We start from the raw sequence: 17286 nt of genomic DNA, 5'->3' as shown, positions 1-17286 counted from the left end.
TGGTTAAAAAAAAGGTTGCTCATAACAGTAATCTAAAATCGTAAGCACTCTCAATTTTGTAGCTTTGAAGTCTACAGTGCTGTAAGAGAGTGCCAGCAGTTAGTATTAGCAGCAAAGTTATTCGTGGAGGACTTCATGTAGAAATTTTTTGTTTTAAAACCTTGCACTTTTAAGTTACTTAATTTTAAATCTGTTTTGAAGTTAACTGAGTGTGTTCTTGTCCTCTGAGTCACTGTGTTAGGGGAGCTAACGCTGCTAACATTATTGGCCATTAGATTTTCAGTATCCCTCTTGGACAGCTGAGTTGAGAAAATGTTGTATCTGCTGTTTCCTTCCCCAAGTTAGAAGTTAGCAGACAAAATAGTCTGCTAACATATTCCTGCCCAAATACAGAAATAGTAAACCTTTCTAATTCTGTATTTATTGAGTGCTGAAGGTGCAGATCTTGCCAGAGCAAAGTCCTTGCTACAGTAAAAACAAGGAATTGCTTTTATTGCGCTTTTTGTTAGCGGTCATGCTGCTCTCCCTGGTGGTTCCAGGAGTGCGCACGCAGTTCCGTGCTAAAAAGCAGAACTGTCAGGTACTTCTGTATTTGTCTTCAAAAATCACAAGCCTCTTTCAGTATGCAAAACACTTTTTACCCTGTACAGGTGAGAGTTGCAGTTTGATTCCAGTTTGTTTAGACAGGAGTGCTTTTATCCCAAGAAGTTAACCTACAAGTATAAATACATAATCTAAATGTAGATATTTTCTAATATAAAAGTATTTAATCTGTCTTTCTTTTCCTTTTTTAAAAATAAAAGTGTATTATTTTGCAAAGATTCTGTGCTATCGAAATAAGCAAGTGTATTCAGTATTCTCCATCTTTCTGAAAGCTGCATCAGTAAAAATCTCTGAATTTTGAAAAATTTTGAATGGTGACAAGATAATACTGAATGCTAAAATACTTTATAAAATAAAAGAGAGTCTTGAAGTAAACTATTGTTTAAAAAAAAAAGTAGTTGGCTGTATCAAAAAAAGACATTTATCTGAACCTTAGTTAAGATTAATTTACAAATATATGTGCCCATTTGTTTCAATTGAAGTAAGATACCAGTTGCCTTGCCTTATGTTTCCTTTACTGTTGTGACTTCTTTTATTTTGTCTTTTCAGTTGTTCTATGAGATCAATTTTTTTTTTTTATTGCAGGAAGTTAAACCCAATTTAACAGAAAGGATTCAAGATTATGATGTATCTCTTGATAAAGCCCTTGATGAACTCATGGATGGTGACATCATAGTGTTTCAGAAGTATGTATTTTAAGGAGCCGACTTACTGCAGTTAAATCACCTGGTTCGCTTTGAGTGCAGAACTTCTTTCAATTTAGCAGTTTTAATAAGAGCAAATATAGTTTTCTAACGACAAACAAGTTCTCAGCAGTTCTCATTTGTTCATTCAAAGGGGAAATGAATAAATCTTGTTAGTATTTTAATTATCACATGCCACATTATTTAAGGAAAAGAAGTCTTCATCCTAGTTTAGAAGACTTAGTGCTCCTAATTACTAAAATAGGTCTTAATATTATCAAAGAGTATGATTCAGCTATACATCCAAGTCCTGCAGCTTTTTACCTGGAGCCACCATAACTCAGACACCGAAGAGCCTACCTGCATTTCAAATGTTAGGCTCTGTACCATAACAAGGCTCTTGACTTGGAGCTCCTTTCAGCCTAGAACTAAACTGCTTTCCCTTTTTCTTTTTATTCATGCTCACAGTAAGTTCCATATTGGTCTACAGTGATGGGATGCTCCTGATTCGCCTGAGCATATGCAACTCAGGTGTACTGGTCCTTCAACTGGAGCTTTCTCCAAGGCAGAAGGAGAACTCCTGTGTCTTATATCCATTAAAGGGATCTTACTTAAGCTTGTCAGGGCTATAAATCGGCATTTCTATGCTCTCACTCCTGATGGTCACACCCAACTGTGTTGCTCTGTTTCTCTCCATGGGCTGACAGTGGGTGGAAGCCAGCTAGTCTATCTTCAGCACTCTTACCCCAGATTATGTGAGATGAATGTATTTCTCATGTCATGCCTTGGAACTCGCATTCCCTGTTGACCCAGTTGGTGTTATGCACCTTTGGCTGGCTGCTGACTTCTGGGTAAGTGCACAGCTTGTACCCTGGTGCTATTTCTCTGCTGAGAAGATAGGGATACCAGTCAGTAGTGACCCAAACCAACATCTGTGCAGATGTTTTGCTTCTGTTGTCCAAGGGGTGCTGTTTTGCATCTGACCGCTGTGCAAAGTCACAAATGCAGGAGTTTGTGGAAGGTTTTGGCAGCGTGATAAAGGCATGCACTAATGTGCCGGGGTGGCGAGGGAGGGGAAGAATACTGCTAGAATGCCTCTGTGAAACCAATAGGATCAGTTTACTGCTGGACTATCAAATAAGCGAGCATAGTGTGTAAGCACCTTTGCGCTTGCACAGCACAGATGTATTCAAAGGTGTGGATCACTACTGACTCTATTAGACCTACTGTGTATGAGTGGTGGCTCTTTAAAAAGGTTTCTTAACTGCATTTCTGTATTTCTCAACTGTTGCTGACTTACTGTAGAACATATTTTTTGAAGCCCTAGCCACTTGTATGTGTAACAGTATAATATGTAATGATTTCATTTGTCTGCTCTTGTAGGGATGACCCAGAAAATGATAACAGTGAGCTGCCAACAGCTAAAGAATACTTCAGAGACCTATATCATCGGGTGGATGTCATTTTCTGCGATAAAACCATCCCCAATGACCCTGGATTTGTTGTTACTTTATCCAATAGGATGAATTACTTTCAGGTGTGTATCCTATTTGTTTCTCTGCGTTTGTTTCCTTGTTACAAAGCGACTTCTGCGTTAGTTCACCAGCATGTTATACGTAGTTTTTGAAAAGATTAATTCTGTTCTTTTAAGTTTTTTGCATTGTGTCATGAAAAACTTAAGCCACTAATATTTGTGAGAATAAATATTTAATAATTTTGATATTATTAAAGGCGACTTTGCTTCCAGTTGTGAATGAGAAAAAGATTTCCGCAAGAAACTATTTTTAATTAGTTACGCTAGCATTAATTTTAATGATTTTAATTTTTTATTAATTTAATAATATAGTGATATGACTTCAGTGACTTCTGCACAGGATTATTTTATTTTTATTAATAATGAGTTACTTTTTTTTTTTTTTCTTGGCATGCTATTCTGCCCTGGAAAATATTATTCTAATAACAAAATTACAGGATTGCTTTCTGAGTGACTTGTAAAACTTGCTCAGTTTATTTAGCTATTAGAAGAACAGTCAGAGTCATATCTATTTTATGGTTTTAGTTTCACCAAAAAACCTAAATTTATAGACCAAACTGCATTTTTTTTTTCACTTGCACAATGTTCAAGGCTCAGTGGCACTAGATCTGTTCTGTTGTATTCATAAAGATAAAGGGTGACGATGGGATAATTAGAAGAGGAAAACGGGATGATGGAACTGTAAAAAGTAATAATTTGGCTGGTGTTTTTAGCATCTGAGTAGATCTCGATCACTACAGTTCTCCTACAGTTGCTTTTATCAGCGTCGAAAGGAGTACATAAAAACAGACAATTTTATTTTCAGTCACTGAAGGCAGGAGTTTTGAGCATCTGAATGTAGAGGGAAAGTGAGAGATGATTCTTTTGCTGTCCTTTTCTCATCACATCTGCCTTCCAGTGACTCACTTCCTCTTATTTCATTTTTACTTGAAGCGTAAGTTCTTTACAGCTTCTTTTGGCAGGGAAAAAGTAGACAAAGGATTCCCATGCTTCTTGTGAGGCTGTGGCATGAAATACTCTGCTGGGAATAATGTGATGATATCACCAGTCAAGCTAATTTTCTTAGAGTAAGCTTAAAAATCAGTGGAAAAATGGGAATTTTCAAAGGTCAAGTCTCACTTATTTTCCCAATAATAGTATAATTAAATAGAAAACAAAAGATGTGTAGAGCTATATTCAGACAGCAAGTTGTGGGTTTTTTAGAGTTTTGGTCACATTTGTTGTAATAAAAGGAGAATTTTCCTTTTTTTTCCTGGAATATCTTTTTCTTTGTCAACTATTTATGAGATAGTGTGAAAACCAGAGATACTGAAGATTCTTTCGCCTTGGGGAAGTGGGCATAGGGGGTTTCTTTCAGAATTTCTATAGCCTGATGTTCTGTAAGTAGTATAGTGAATGATCATAGAGCACTATTATAACTGTTTGAAATAATCCAGAACTTAAAAAATAATAAAATTATTTCACAGGTTGCAAAGACGGTTGCACAAAGACTTAATACAGATCCAATGCTATTACAGTTTTTCAAGTCCCAAGGGTAAGTAGAATTTTATAAGTATAGTGTTCTGTGTCTGAAGTATTCTTTAAAATGCTTTGCCCCAAAATATGTAGGTTACAGTTATTTCATAGCTTCTTCCACACTACAAACTAATTCTTCCCTAGTAAAATATTAGCATTCTGACATGCACAGTGAGTCACCTAGACAGTTTAAAGAAATAGAGTGGCTGGCTCTAGGGGCTCCATGAATTCGGAACTTTGTAAGAAATTCAGTAAGCGTCATTCAGAAAAGAGACATTTTAAAGGATCGTTATTTACACTAAATTTCTAAAACTGTTCATTACTTTAAGGCCTTTTTGTACAGGGCAAAGCTGTTAAATTATTAGGCTGTTAGAAGTGCTGTTTCAGTGAATGCAGCTTTCTAGAATGGAGGAGACCATAAAGAAATACACATAAAAATAGTATTTTTGCTGTTGTTACGTATTATAAGTTTAAATGCAAGAGTTACTTGACTTTTTTTTTTTAATTATTCTTTTTCTGGAAATCTGCAAGTGAGGGTTTTCAAAGATGGCTGAGTTGATCTAACAAGTTTGCTTCTGCTAAAAGGGGCAGTCCTGGTTAAAGTGGTGTTCCTGGGCACGGTTGTGTAAAACTGGATTTGAATCTATGGAAAATTGGAATGGTAGCAGAAAATAGTATATTAGTAGTTATGTTCTATATAAGTTGCAGGAATAATGCACACAAAGTTATATCAACTTCTATATTCATGCAAATATAGAGTGCTCTTCATTAACCTGTAGGCATCTTCCTTCCTCATCAGTAAGCCTGTCCCAAAATGAGTAACTCCCTAGAGCCTGCTGTGCTGTGGTCATTCTGGAATTTCGTTGTGTCATATGGCATATTCACAATCTAAAGCATGTGATTTTAGTGCTCCCGTAGTAGTAGTTTCAGAGGAATGTAGGTCTGCCACCCTGCAGGATTAAAGGTGAGCTTGTAAACACCAAGAGAGTTAACACACACAGGGAATGGGATTTATGTTCCCGTACATTTGCGCGTTTTTAAAAAAAATCACTGAAGCGCTGAGTATAATGCTGCTTAGGTTGTACAGGCAATTAAATGAAACTGGTAGCCAGAAATAAGAATGTACTTAATATTTTGATTTACTGTGCAGTGATGGATTATAGAGAGACACTTAGGTTTTTCTTTTTTCTTGTGCAGTTACAGGGATGGCCCTGGTAATCCTCTTAGACATAATTATGAAGGTACTTTAAGAGATCTTCTCCAGTTCTTCAAGCCTAGGCAACCTAAGAAACTTTACTATCAACAGGTAAGAGTCTTCGTTTTTACAGTGTGAGTAAAAAAAAATTCCGCTTTGTACAAAGTGTGCCTAAAGTGTATCTCTCTTTCTTCTTTAAGCTCAAAATGAAAATAACTGATTTTGAAAACAGAAGAAGTTTTAAATGCATATGGCTAAATAGCCAGTTTAGGGAAGAGGTGAGTGAGATTGGCTGTATTCTATTTGTTGCCATTTCTTTTTCAAAGCCAGTACAGTTGTGGTGATGTTGTGGTTTATGCAGTCTGTTGTCTTTGGACACCATGGAATTAGACCAGAGTTGTAACTTTTCAAAAAACAAACAAAAACAAACAAAAAACAAAAAAAATTGGTTCTTAACAAAAATTTTGAAGTTAAAGTTGTTCACTTTAGTAATTGTTGTCTTTTAAAGATGGGCTTGTACTGAAAATAAAAATCCTATGTATTCTGTGCTCTAATATGGTTATTGACATTTTCAGTCTTTCTAATAATTATTTTGTTCTAAACACTACATAGGAAATAACACTATATCCAGACAAGCATGGATGTGTACGGGACCTGTTAGAAGAATGTAAAAAAGCTGTAGAACTCTCTGAAAAAGGTTCAGGGAAATTAAGGTAAGGCTGGAAGATTCTGGATTTCCTTTATGTCATCACGTGAATTTAATGTGGATGAGTATCGTTTTAACTTAAATACTGTGGAAACCAGTTATTGTGTTAAGAAAGACACTGAGAACCTCAGGATTCTCATTGTTAAAGTGTTTTTAAATATGGATACAAATTTTACGTAATTATTTAACATTTCATAAAGTTGTATTCTAGAGACGCACAGGATTCATCAGCAGCAATTGTAAATTCACAATGAAATAATTGTTTCCAATGCAAACATTTCATGCTATTCATTTCTCAGGGATTAAGGAGTGGTCATTTTGAAAAGAGTTTAAAAAGTAATTTAAATTAAAATCCATTGTCCTGTAATTGCATGTACTGGCTTTTCTTGCAGTAAGTCATAAATTTTTATCTCTAATAAGTCTGCAGCTTAATTTTTAGTAAAGACTGTATCGGTAAAGCTGAAAATTCAATAGTAATGTCTGTTTATATTCTCACTACATTAATCTTCCTTGAGGTTTGAGAAACAAGTGTTGGCTTGACTTTTTAATACTCTCCCTGTTCATTTATTTTTAAGGCTGCTAGAAATTGTAAGTTACAAAATAATTGGCGTCCATCAGGAAGATGAGCTGTTAGAGTGTTTGTCACCTGCAACAAGTCGAACGTTTCGAATAGAGGTAAATGCTACTTTCTTTAAAAAGCTTAGAAGCTTTGGCTTTGACAGAAGAAGCTCTTTCAAGTGGTAAATATCCTTTTCTGGATTCTGATTTTCAACTACCGGAATAGGGGATATTCACAGCAGGCTGCCTCACATAGTAATATATGTGTATTTTGGAAGGTAATTCTTCTAACATATTTCTTTTGTTCCATGTGTTTCTCTGTAATGATTCCACTCTTTCATTTTTATGTATATTTTTATAACAATACGTGAACACTTGGCAAGGTTCCTGTCCATAGGACATTTGCCTCCTTAGCAGTAATTCAAAGGTTTGTCTGCAGACTCATGGTGTAAATTTTTATCCTTATAACTCACTTTCATACTCTAAACTTAAGTGTTCTAGAAGAGTTTGTTTCCTTTTCGGCTACGGTTTGGCTTTCTAAGCCAAAGTTTGTTACTTATTGTGTGATTATTCTAAACACATCATCTTGCAAACCTTTTTACTTTCCCGAAAGATCAGGGAAAAAAAAAAAAAAGTTTTCAGTGTAAAGCTGTAATGAGAAGATGAGTAGATTTGTGATTTATTATTATTATTATTATTATTATTATTATTATTAATCACAGCTTATGGAAGATTTTATGTTAGAAAAGCCGTCTAGGAAAGCCAGGAGACTGTTTTATTGAGTAGGGGAAGCTGAAATATATCACGTTGGAGATGATTTGTTTAAAGAGGCTTTGTCAGATGGGATGGTTCTTTTGACTACTTTTAAATTGAATAGTTTTACATCAGTAGCAACACACTAATTATGCTTTTAGCTAAATAATATGTTAATTTTTTGTGGATGTGTTAGCTGGTTTTAGTCATAATTTTATGTCTGAATCTAGGAGATTCCTCTGGACCAGGTAGATATAGATAAAGAAAATGAGATGCTAATCACAGTGGCACATTTCCACAAAGAGGTTTTTGGGACGTTTGGAATTCCATTCTTGCTGAGGATACACCAGGTACAGTATGTCTTCCTTTTTCCTCTGTGGGATTATTTTTATGACATTTTCTTAAAGTTATGTACAAAGAACCATTAGTATAAAAAGTGTATGGGAAAGTATCACTCCTGTAGAAAAGTTTCTGCCCCAGATATGCCTCTTCATGATTAAATCGCTTACCACCTCAGTTCTCTTTTGCATACACAGGTTGTTCAGTCTTCAAGGCTAAGACTGCCTTTCAGTGAGTAAGGGAAATGTCTAGAAAGTAGGGCTTCAGGAACAGCCGGGGACTGAAGTACTATAACTGTAATATTAACCAACAAAGAAACCAGAATCCTTATTTCTAATACATTCCTAGTTATTACAGTGTGAACTTGTTGCCAAAAATGAAGAAAAGCATTTAGGCCATTTTTGCTGGGCTTCTTTTTGAGGCGCATGTGACCATGAATTTATGAGTTGGTTTGCTTTCTTGAACGTTTTCTAGGATGACTTTGTATTTCATAACTCAGCTTATTTTTAAAATTCGACATGCTTTATCTTCCAGGGCTGCAAGTTAATACAAGAGTGAAAGCTAATTTTGAAAGCTTAATTAAAATTCTAAGTTTTTATGTAGTGCTGCTCCAACAGTGTCACACTAGTTTTTTTAATATCGAAGTGTATTTCTGAGGGCAGTTAGTGATTGTCTTTCTAAACTGTTTTTCTGTTTTTTATGCTAATTTGTATGAAAATTTAGTTTCATAGAAGTTCTGGACTGCGAAGTATGTCCAGATGTCTGAATTCTGTGGCATTTTGCCGTATTTCCATATTTATGATTAGTGTGGAGTAAAAACTGCATATTTATTTGCAGTGGGAACCAATTGCACTGTATTTCCTTGTCTGTAACAGCTGATATATTACCGATTTTTTAAGTTGATGCAATCCAGCACTTTTGGGGGGGAGCTCATACACAGTATGCAGAAAAATACTACAAAGAGGTGGTTAGTAGAGGGGAGAAAAATCCCAGGTTTAGAGATTTTCAAAAGTAATATGCTTAGGAAAGATGTATATATATATTTTTTAAATTTTTGTCTTGCTGCTAATTTTCTAACTTCTGTTTCTCAACTTTAACCTGACTTATACATGTCAATGCTATGCAATTACAAGTGCTTGGTCGCTTTATGAGACAATTTGTGTAATGAGGAATTGATAAGACTTACTAAATTTATAGCAAGTTATATGACATTTCGTGACATAGTGGATGATGTTGATGTTTCTGTAATTTTGAAAATAACAGATATTAAGATATGCAGTGTATTTCAATGTAGCTTGAAGCAGGAAGTATAAACAGCATCATCTTTTTCATAAACTTTTTTGATACTAAAAATCTTATTGAAATTATTAGGGTGAACACTTCAGAGAGGTTATGAAGCGGATTCAGACAATGCTGGACATACAAGAAAAAGAATTTGAAAAGGTAATGACATTTGGAAGAATTCTTATTGCTGCTTGTAGACTTTAGATAAGTTTATTTTAAAAAGCTGTAACACCATAGATTTGATGTAAGTGTAGATTTTGATTAATAGAACAGTTGGTTGACTTAAATAGTGCCTTTTCTGTGAATAATTAGGTAGGATGTGTGGGAGTAATACTTCTGCCTTGGCATCAAACTCTTTTCAGCAAGGCTATAAAGTGACTTAGAAAAGTCTAGAGGGAACAGGCGCTCTAGAGGTCATCTGCTCTAGTCTCCTGCTCAGAGCAGAGCGAACTTCAAAGTTGAATCAGTTTGCTCAGGGCCTTCCCTAGCTGCGCTTTGAAGATTTCCATGAATGGGAATTCTGCCACATTCTGGACAACATATTTCAGACCTTTACAACTATCATCGTGAAGACTTTTTTTTTTCCCTCTTATATGCAATCAGAATTTCCCATTTGCTGCAGCTTGTGATGGTTGGCTCTTTTGCTGTGCACCTCTGAGAAAAATCTGCTGTCTTACGTTCTGTAGCACCCTTCAGTCAGTGGAAGACTAGAAGTCCCAATTAGACTTTTTTTCTCTGGGCTAAAGAATCCCATTTCCCTTAAGTTTCTAGTATGCTGTGTGCTCCAACCCCCTAACTGTGTTATTGGACCTGTGTTAGACTGGCAGCAGTTTGTTGCCATCTATTTTGCACCAGAGAGTTGAGTAGAGGAAAATAATCACTTCCCTTGACCTGCTGGCTACACCTTTGTTAATACGGACTGGTATGTGGTTATCTTTCATCACCCCCAAGGACACTGTGCATACGAACCTGTTGTCCACCAGGAGCCCCAGGTCATCATCTGCGCAGCTGTCCCCCAGCCAGCTGGTTCCCAGCCTGTTCTGGGGTTGTTTTTGCCAGGTGCAGGATTTTGCATTTGTCATTGTTGAACTTGGTAAGGTTTCAGTCAGCCCATTCCTTCAGCTTCTCGAGGCCTCCGTGACTGGCAACGCTGCCTTCCCACGTGTCAACTGTGTCCCCCGGTGTGGTGTTCTCCAAGTTTCCTGAGCGTTCATTTTGTCCTGTTGTCCAGGTTGTTAATGAAGACTTTTAAACAGGCTTGGCATCAGTATCAAGTTCCCCTGAGGAATACCACTCATAACCAGCTGCGAGTTAGATTCTGAAGTTAGACTTGTAGGCTTTATTTTCATGCTCTATCTTAACAGTTTTCTTCCTGTTTGTAGTTTAAATTTGCCATTGTAATGATGGGCCGACACCAATATCTCAATGAAGATGAGTATGAAGTGAACTTGAAAGATTTTGAGCCCCAACCTGGTGAGTTTTTAGCCAACCTGATTATTCTTATGAGATGCTGAAGTTACTCTGCCAGTGGTTAGGATGTAGTTATCCTTAACTCTGGATTCAGAAACAGATCAATTGTTCTTTGTACATGAAATATGTTATACGTAATAATTAAGCAAGTATTTATATCCACTTTATATGCACACTTAGTGTTAGATGTGTATCTTAGTCTGAGAATACATATTTTTATATACATATAAATTACCTAAGGGATAATGTGTTTTTTTGTGAGTTAAAAATTTGCATTTGAGTGGCCAAGTGGCTCATATATCAGTATAACATATTTTACAAAAGAAGGGAGTTGCCATGTCGGTTGCACTAGACCTTTGCACTAGACCATCTGATCCTTTGTACATTTGGTTCTCACATTGCTATTGCAGTATGTGCTCATATTATTCCTAAAAAATATTAAGTTGCATTCTCATAGGTTTCTTTATCTTAAGTGTGCTGTGAAGAGGTATTTGAAGTCTCATATTCATTGAAGACATTTTTGGGTTTTTTTGTATCTCCAATAAATATGAAGAATCTGACAAAAATATTACATACACGAATAGGATACCATTTAGACTTACACATAGGAGAAAGCAAGTTAATCTTCCAGGAGTTCCTCCATAGTCTTGGAGAGTTCCAGTTGGGAATGGCACCCTTGAGTTTGCAGGCAGGGCTCTGCTGAAAGCCTTGAATTCATGATTTTTCCCATGCTCAGTTGCCTGTTTTTTTTGTTGTTGTTTTTTTTTTTTTGTGGAGGGGAGGTCGTTTTGTTGTTCTTGTTGGCTGCTCTGTCTCCTAGAAATGAGACTGAGGACACCTTGCTCTCTGCAGTTCTGTGATAGTTCTGAGCCCTGTTCTTTGTTGGAAGGGTATGTTAGGGCCAAACACCGAACACTCTGCTTTTTTTTTTCAAGCTCTGCTTTTGATTTATCTAACAGTTGTAAAGAAATCCTGTAACTGTCCATTTAATTTAAAACCCCAGAGACTCAGGCCTTGTACTATTAATGAGTACTTCCCAGGAACTTAGCAAAAAGTCATCACATCATGGTATTTTATGGAGCTAGGTTTAGGGCTCATGGCTGGGCATATGAGGTGACTTGCCTAACTGAATGTTTACATCTGAACAAGTCATCTACGAGCAGAGGCAGCGTTCAGGTGAGCAGTGCGACTTGTCCTGCTGGCGGGCCTGTTTTTTGCCCAGCTGTGAGGGGTCTCTGGATGACTAACTCGGAGATGGACATCTCCCCGTGGACAGCTAAACCCTCTCCTGTTTGTTCAGAGCAGGCAGGGTCCTGATTTTGCTCTCTGTAAGTCATCTTTGAGAGCTGGGAAGGGGAATCCAATAGTCTGAAACAGGCTCTTGGACTCTGTGAGTAAAGCTAGAGGTGGTATTGTCAAAGCGATGCGAGACATTAGCCGGCTACACTAGGTCAGACGTACAAACACGGCCGAACCTTGGAAAAGGGAAAACTTGAACTGTTGGAAGAAGAAATTGTAGGGCATCTGAGACTAATGGATTTTAATTTGAGAGTTTACAGGAAGTTGCCCTTTTGATACAATACACTTCGATAGAATCCATTCTCCTTGAAACTCGTGGTTGGGGTGATAATAAGATACTCTTATGCCTCCTTATGTAAATAGTATTTGAAGGTGTAAGGCTCGCAGGTGTTTACAAGTGTCAAATTTGAATGCATGTTAGAGCAATTGAACTAAACCTTTAGCACTCTAACGTGATCAAAGTAGTGCATGACAGTGGCTCCCCGTCTCCTTTTAAAAAGATGCACTCTAACAATATTATATCCCTAAATTCTAATTTGGAAATTTGTTTTTAAAAAAATTACTCCTGTAGCTAACTTTGCTGGTGCTAACAGTGTGGGACTTCATGTCTGTCTGTAAAAGCTGTTAAAGTCAGCTCAGCGAGGTTGTCAGTTCTCTTTTATATTTGACATTGACCATTATGTTAAGCAAAAAGAAAAATCATTTGATCGAGGAAAATACATCCAAAAATACATATATATGCAACTAAAAAGGTCATGTATTCTATACGTTAGTCATTATAGTTGATAGTTTTGAATGTAGGAGTGTACATTTCTTGCTGTAGGGCCTTTAGTTTCTGCCTTTATCATTTCACTTCACTTGATGCTCTGCACTGAGAACATCTTAAACATCTTTCTCCCATTTGCAAGAAGTATGTGGACTCTGTTTTTTGATTAAAAATCAGCAATAGGTAAAATAATACTGAGTTGAACAAGTGAAAAATTCTGTGCGTTTTCTTTATACTCCAAATATGTCTATAAAATTTTTTTCAAAAAACAAGTATGAGGTCAGTTACATGATTTCTTAATTAACTATTTGCATTTTACATGTATTTAAAGAATATTCCCATTTAAACCAGGTGATAAAGTATAACCACAATTTTTTTACTTCAGCACACATTGCACTGCTGTGAACTCCTGTAAGTGACTGAAGAGAATGAAAACCAGCTTAGCTGATCCAGAAACAGTTGTAGGATGTATTACTGAAAGTACAGCAGTAGTCATGAAAGCAGCCCTGCTGGCTGTGGGCTGTGAGACTGTTCTGCAGCCTGCTTCCGTGCTGTAGGATTCCTAGCAAGCCAGGAACAGGACGCACATGAGTAGTTTGTGTAAAGGAAAGTTTTCAACTTAGTCTTAAAACTTCATTTTTTTTTCTCTTCTCTTTTCTAGGCAACATGTCTCATCCAAGGCCATGGCTAGGGCTTGACCATTTCAATAAAGCCCCAAAGAGAAGTCGCTACACTTACCTTGAAAAAGCTATTAAAATCCATAACTGACTTACTTAACCAGATTGTCAAGGCAAGGGACAAAAATAAGTGTGTGTGTGCACCTTTTTAACAACTGTAGAACTTTGGTACACGTGCACTATATCTGAAGTCTTCAGCAAGAGGATTTGCTGCTGATGTTAATTTTATTTTGTTGAGGCTGTTCAGTTTGGCTTCTCTGTATCTATTGACTGCCCTTTTTGAGCAAAATGAAGGTGTTTTTATAAAGCTTGGATGCCAATGAGAGTTATTTTATGGTAAACGTAATGCAAGGCAATTGTCAGCATAATGAGGGAAGAGTTTAGTAGAACAGTTGACATTGGCAAAATATTTGTCTGTAGTACGTTTATAGATGGCATAAGCTCGCTGGCTGCCCTTCCTGGTGTGGTATTCACCATCACTGCAGCTAGTAAGTCTTATGTTTAGACTCACATCAGATTTATTTCCTTCAGTTATACTTTAAATGACATTTTTGTGCATTTGTAAATGCAAAAAACTCACATCATCAATAAATAGCAATCTCTACTTCATTGTGTACATTGTTGGCACTTATTCGGGATTTTTGTCTCCTCCAGCTGCATAGAATATTTTTTAATAAACTAGTTTTCATTTAATTTAGTCACTACTTTGCATCCCATTTTGTCAAGTGGATGCCCTGAATCCTAAAAAGAGATATTTGGGCCTTTTTATTAAATTTTCAACCATTGAGAAATACAGTTGAGATTTATTATGCCATCTTCTGGCAAATAGAATGACACTCAAAGTTGGCAAAAGCAAGTGAAAGGATTATAAATATCATTAATTTAGTTAACATGGGAAGAGATGGGGAAAACACAAGAAATAGCCTTTTAGCACAGAGGGCATGCTCACTAGTGTTTAGTAAGCTGTTGACTTTGTATAAAAAAGGAGGGGAAAAAAGAAAAAAGAAAAAAAGAAAAAATGGAATTGTATATTTAATGAATGAACATGTACAATTTAACACTTGGAGGTTAATTTTGTTGGGTGAGTCTGCAAGTGAATTTCACTGATGTTGATATTCATTGTGTGTAGTTTTATTTCAGTCCCCAGACTGCTTTTTTTTTTTTTTTTTTTTTCCTGGAGCTAATGCCAGCCACGTGTCTAGTTTTGAGTGCAGTAAAGATAGAATCAGCAATTCACACTTAATTTTACATTCTTTTCTAGTATTTTATTTTGTTTCTGTAGCCGCAGTGTACAACAACTCTTCCTGTATATTGCCTTTTTTTGCTGGAAAATGTTGTATGTTGAATAAAATTTTCTATAAAATTTTTCTTCGGTGAGTGATGACATGGACGTTGAAGAAGATTTCTCCTCTCCTTGGAAATACAGTTTGGGAAATGTTTTTTCATTTGTGAGGTTTTGCTAAAGGTGTGTTTTCTTTCTTCAGCTTGACAATTGTATAACCCTCATCTTGGTTGTTTTTGGAGTTTTGGGGGAATTTGTGGGGTTTTTTTGTTCAATTGTTTTGGGTTTTGGAATTTTGTTTTGTTTTGTTTTTAACCTCCTAACTAGTCACATCTGAGCTTAAGATATAAAAGGTTTTCCAAGAAGGAACCATACCGTGTACAAATAAGATGAATGGAAAAATTATTTTACTAGTTTGTTTGTAAAGCTTGTAGTAGAGTCGTTGTGGTAGACTTGACTCTGCCTGCCTGTACAAAATTTTGTGGTCCAGATTCTCAAGTCTAATATTATAAATGGTGTAAAGTAAAATCTGGAGTCTCTAAAGGTAAGCTCTCTTAATAGAGTAATAGATTCCCACTGTAATGTGTTCCTTGTATGCATAACCAAAACAAAAAGTTCTTAGAAGCTTCCTTTTCTCAGACCTGTCAATAAACATTTAGTAGGGGTTATATACACGTGATGGCCTTTACACTTTTTTTGAGATGGGTTCTGGTGGTTACTGAAAACACCAGCAAGTATTTTTTTTAATTAAAGATAGATTTCATTCTTTTAGCTTTAAAATTAATCTCTCGAGTTTTAGATATGTTTGAGTTTCTTTTAATTTATATTTTGTGGTGCTTTTAACTGTTGCTAATTTCCAATCAAGGCAAACTAATTGTTTACATTTTTTTTAATGATCTGAGTATGCAGGTTACAGGTAGAGGGAAGTGCTTAAATGGCATGCCTTAAACGGATAAAGTTTTCCTTTGATCTGTATTTGCATTGAACTGGTGAGAATTATAAAAGAATCCAAGGTAACTGATGTTTTTACTAGTACTTGGATTGTCTCTACAGGTTTTCAGTAAATGTCAGGGTTTGTATTCAAAATATTTCTGTAAAATTAGATATTCTGATCAGCAGTAGTATGCCCTAATTATATTTTGTGAATTTAATGTTATGGTAGACCAATAGAAAATTGAGCTTGTTTCTGAATGTCACTAAGTATCCACATAATATATGGGATGTTGATGGATTTTAGGGAATATCTTAAGAAATTGCAATACTTCATATTTCAGAAGAAAATATTGCTAACAAAGTAAATTTGGGGTGCCTTTTGGTTTTTAGATGACTAGTTTTTACATGCTTGAGTATTGTGCTATTCCCACAGCAATTTTGAACAGAAAATGAATACATTAAGGCATTCCGTATGCACTGTTTTCAATAACTGAGGTTTTTTTATGAAATTTTTTTTGGAGCACAAGTAACTTGTTATTCAAATATGGAAACACAACACAGAAGAGAAGAGGAAGACAGGATGTTATCTCAGGTGCAGTATCTTTGTGTAGTTCATTCTAAAAATTTACAAGAATATAATCTTAAATTACTGTGCTTTCCATTTCTTATTCATATTTTGGAATTATCTGGATAATAGACACTGAATGCATTAAATTAACTTAATGATAGTAAATGTTAAGCAATAAGGATGTAATTACATGGTACACAGGATCACAGCAACACGATGCTAATGGCCCATCTGAATTCTTACTATGAGAATAGCAAGAATTGTTCCTGTAAATTTACGTAGTGCCTTTTATTCTAAAGGATTCCAAAGCATTCTATGAAATCTAAGCAAATCACACCAGTGAAATAGTTTCCGACTAGAGAGTAACAGCCAACAAACACCTTTTATCCGAGAAGGCTTGGTTAGCGACGCCAGGACGGATCTGTACCGCCGCAAGACGCGTCACGGGGCTCAGGCGGCTGGTGCAGCGAAGACGTGCAGCGTGTGCAGTGCCGCGTACTGTGTCTACCTCAGCGGCTGCCTGCGGAGCTGGCACGCTGCGAGCCCACCCTCCGCTTCCAGAGCCTGCTGCAGACCTGAAGCTTGGACCACTGTCTGTCCTGTGGGTTTTGTGCTGGCTGCAGATGTCAGTACGTAGATCTAAGCTATGCTGTGTTTTTGCTATTTAATATCCTTGTGAGAAATCATCTTCTGTAGGAACTGTATATATTGTAAATAAAATAGACTAGGATAAACACTGGATTTGTGTCTTGTCGATTCATTTTAGATAAGATCTGAATCAAAAGCTAATGCATTGCTCAGAGGTCAAGGTGATTTTGATTTAAGGACATACATTTTGCAAAATTCAACCAAATTGAATGTCAAAAATGACATTTATAATGTAAACAGAGGAGGCCAGAAGGTAAATGCAGAGTTCCCTAGGAGTTTCAGTGTTTTTAACTCTTCTTGTTTCCTCTCTGAGGAATTAAACAGAAATATTTGAACTATTTGTCAGTGTTGTGTGTGTGCTGGGGTGTGTGTGTGTATGCCTGTGTGTGTGTTTCATTGTTTTCTTTTAAAGAAGCCTGACCTTTAGGGTCTGAAAAAGGGAAAAATGCTCGAGTCTGATGTGCCTGAATCTG

The 17286-nt window shown here is 36.3% G+C and overlaps 1 protein-coding gene across 1 annotated transcript in view; it reads left to right on the top strand.

Annotated features, from left to right (window-relative positions):
* USP7 (ubiquitin specific peptidase 7) overlaps positions 1-16904 on the top strand; it is a 79058-nt gene extending 62154 nt beyond the window's left edge. Inside the window, exons 21-31 of the mRNA XM_067306692.1 lie at positions 1189-1289; positions 2670-2823; positions 4287-4354; positions 5533-5641; positions 5731-5808; positions 6143-6243; positions 6812-6911; positions 7778-7897; positions 9258-9329; positions 10553-10643; positions 13367-16904. Of these exons, the coding sequence (XP_067162793.1) occupies positions 1189-1289; positions 2670-2823; positions 4287-4354; positions 5533-5641; positions 5731-5808; positions 6143-6243; positions 6812-6911; positions 7778-7897; positions 9258-9329; positions 10553-10643; positions 13367-13473 (1101 nt within the window). The 3' untranslated portion in view covers positions 13474-16904. The remainder of the gene's footprint in view (positions 1-1188; positions 1290-2669; positions 2824-4286; positions 4355-5532; positions 5642-5730; positions 5809-6142; positions 6244-6811; positions 6912-7777; positions 7898-9257; positions 9330-10552; positions 10644-13366) is intronic.
* The last annotated feature ends 382 nt before the right edge of the window (positions 16905-17286 follow it).

This window comes from Apteryx mantelli, chromosome 16, assembly GCF_036417845.1.
Source record: "Apteryx mantelli isolate bAptMan1 chromosome 16, bAptMan1.hap1, whole genome shotgun sequence".
NCBI lineage: Eukaryota > Metazoa > Chordata > Aves > Apterygiformes > Apterygidae > Apteryx > Apteryx mantelli.
This window is presented reverse-complemented; position numbering and strand designations above follow the sequence as displayed.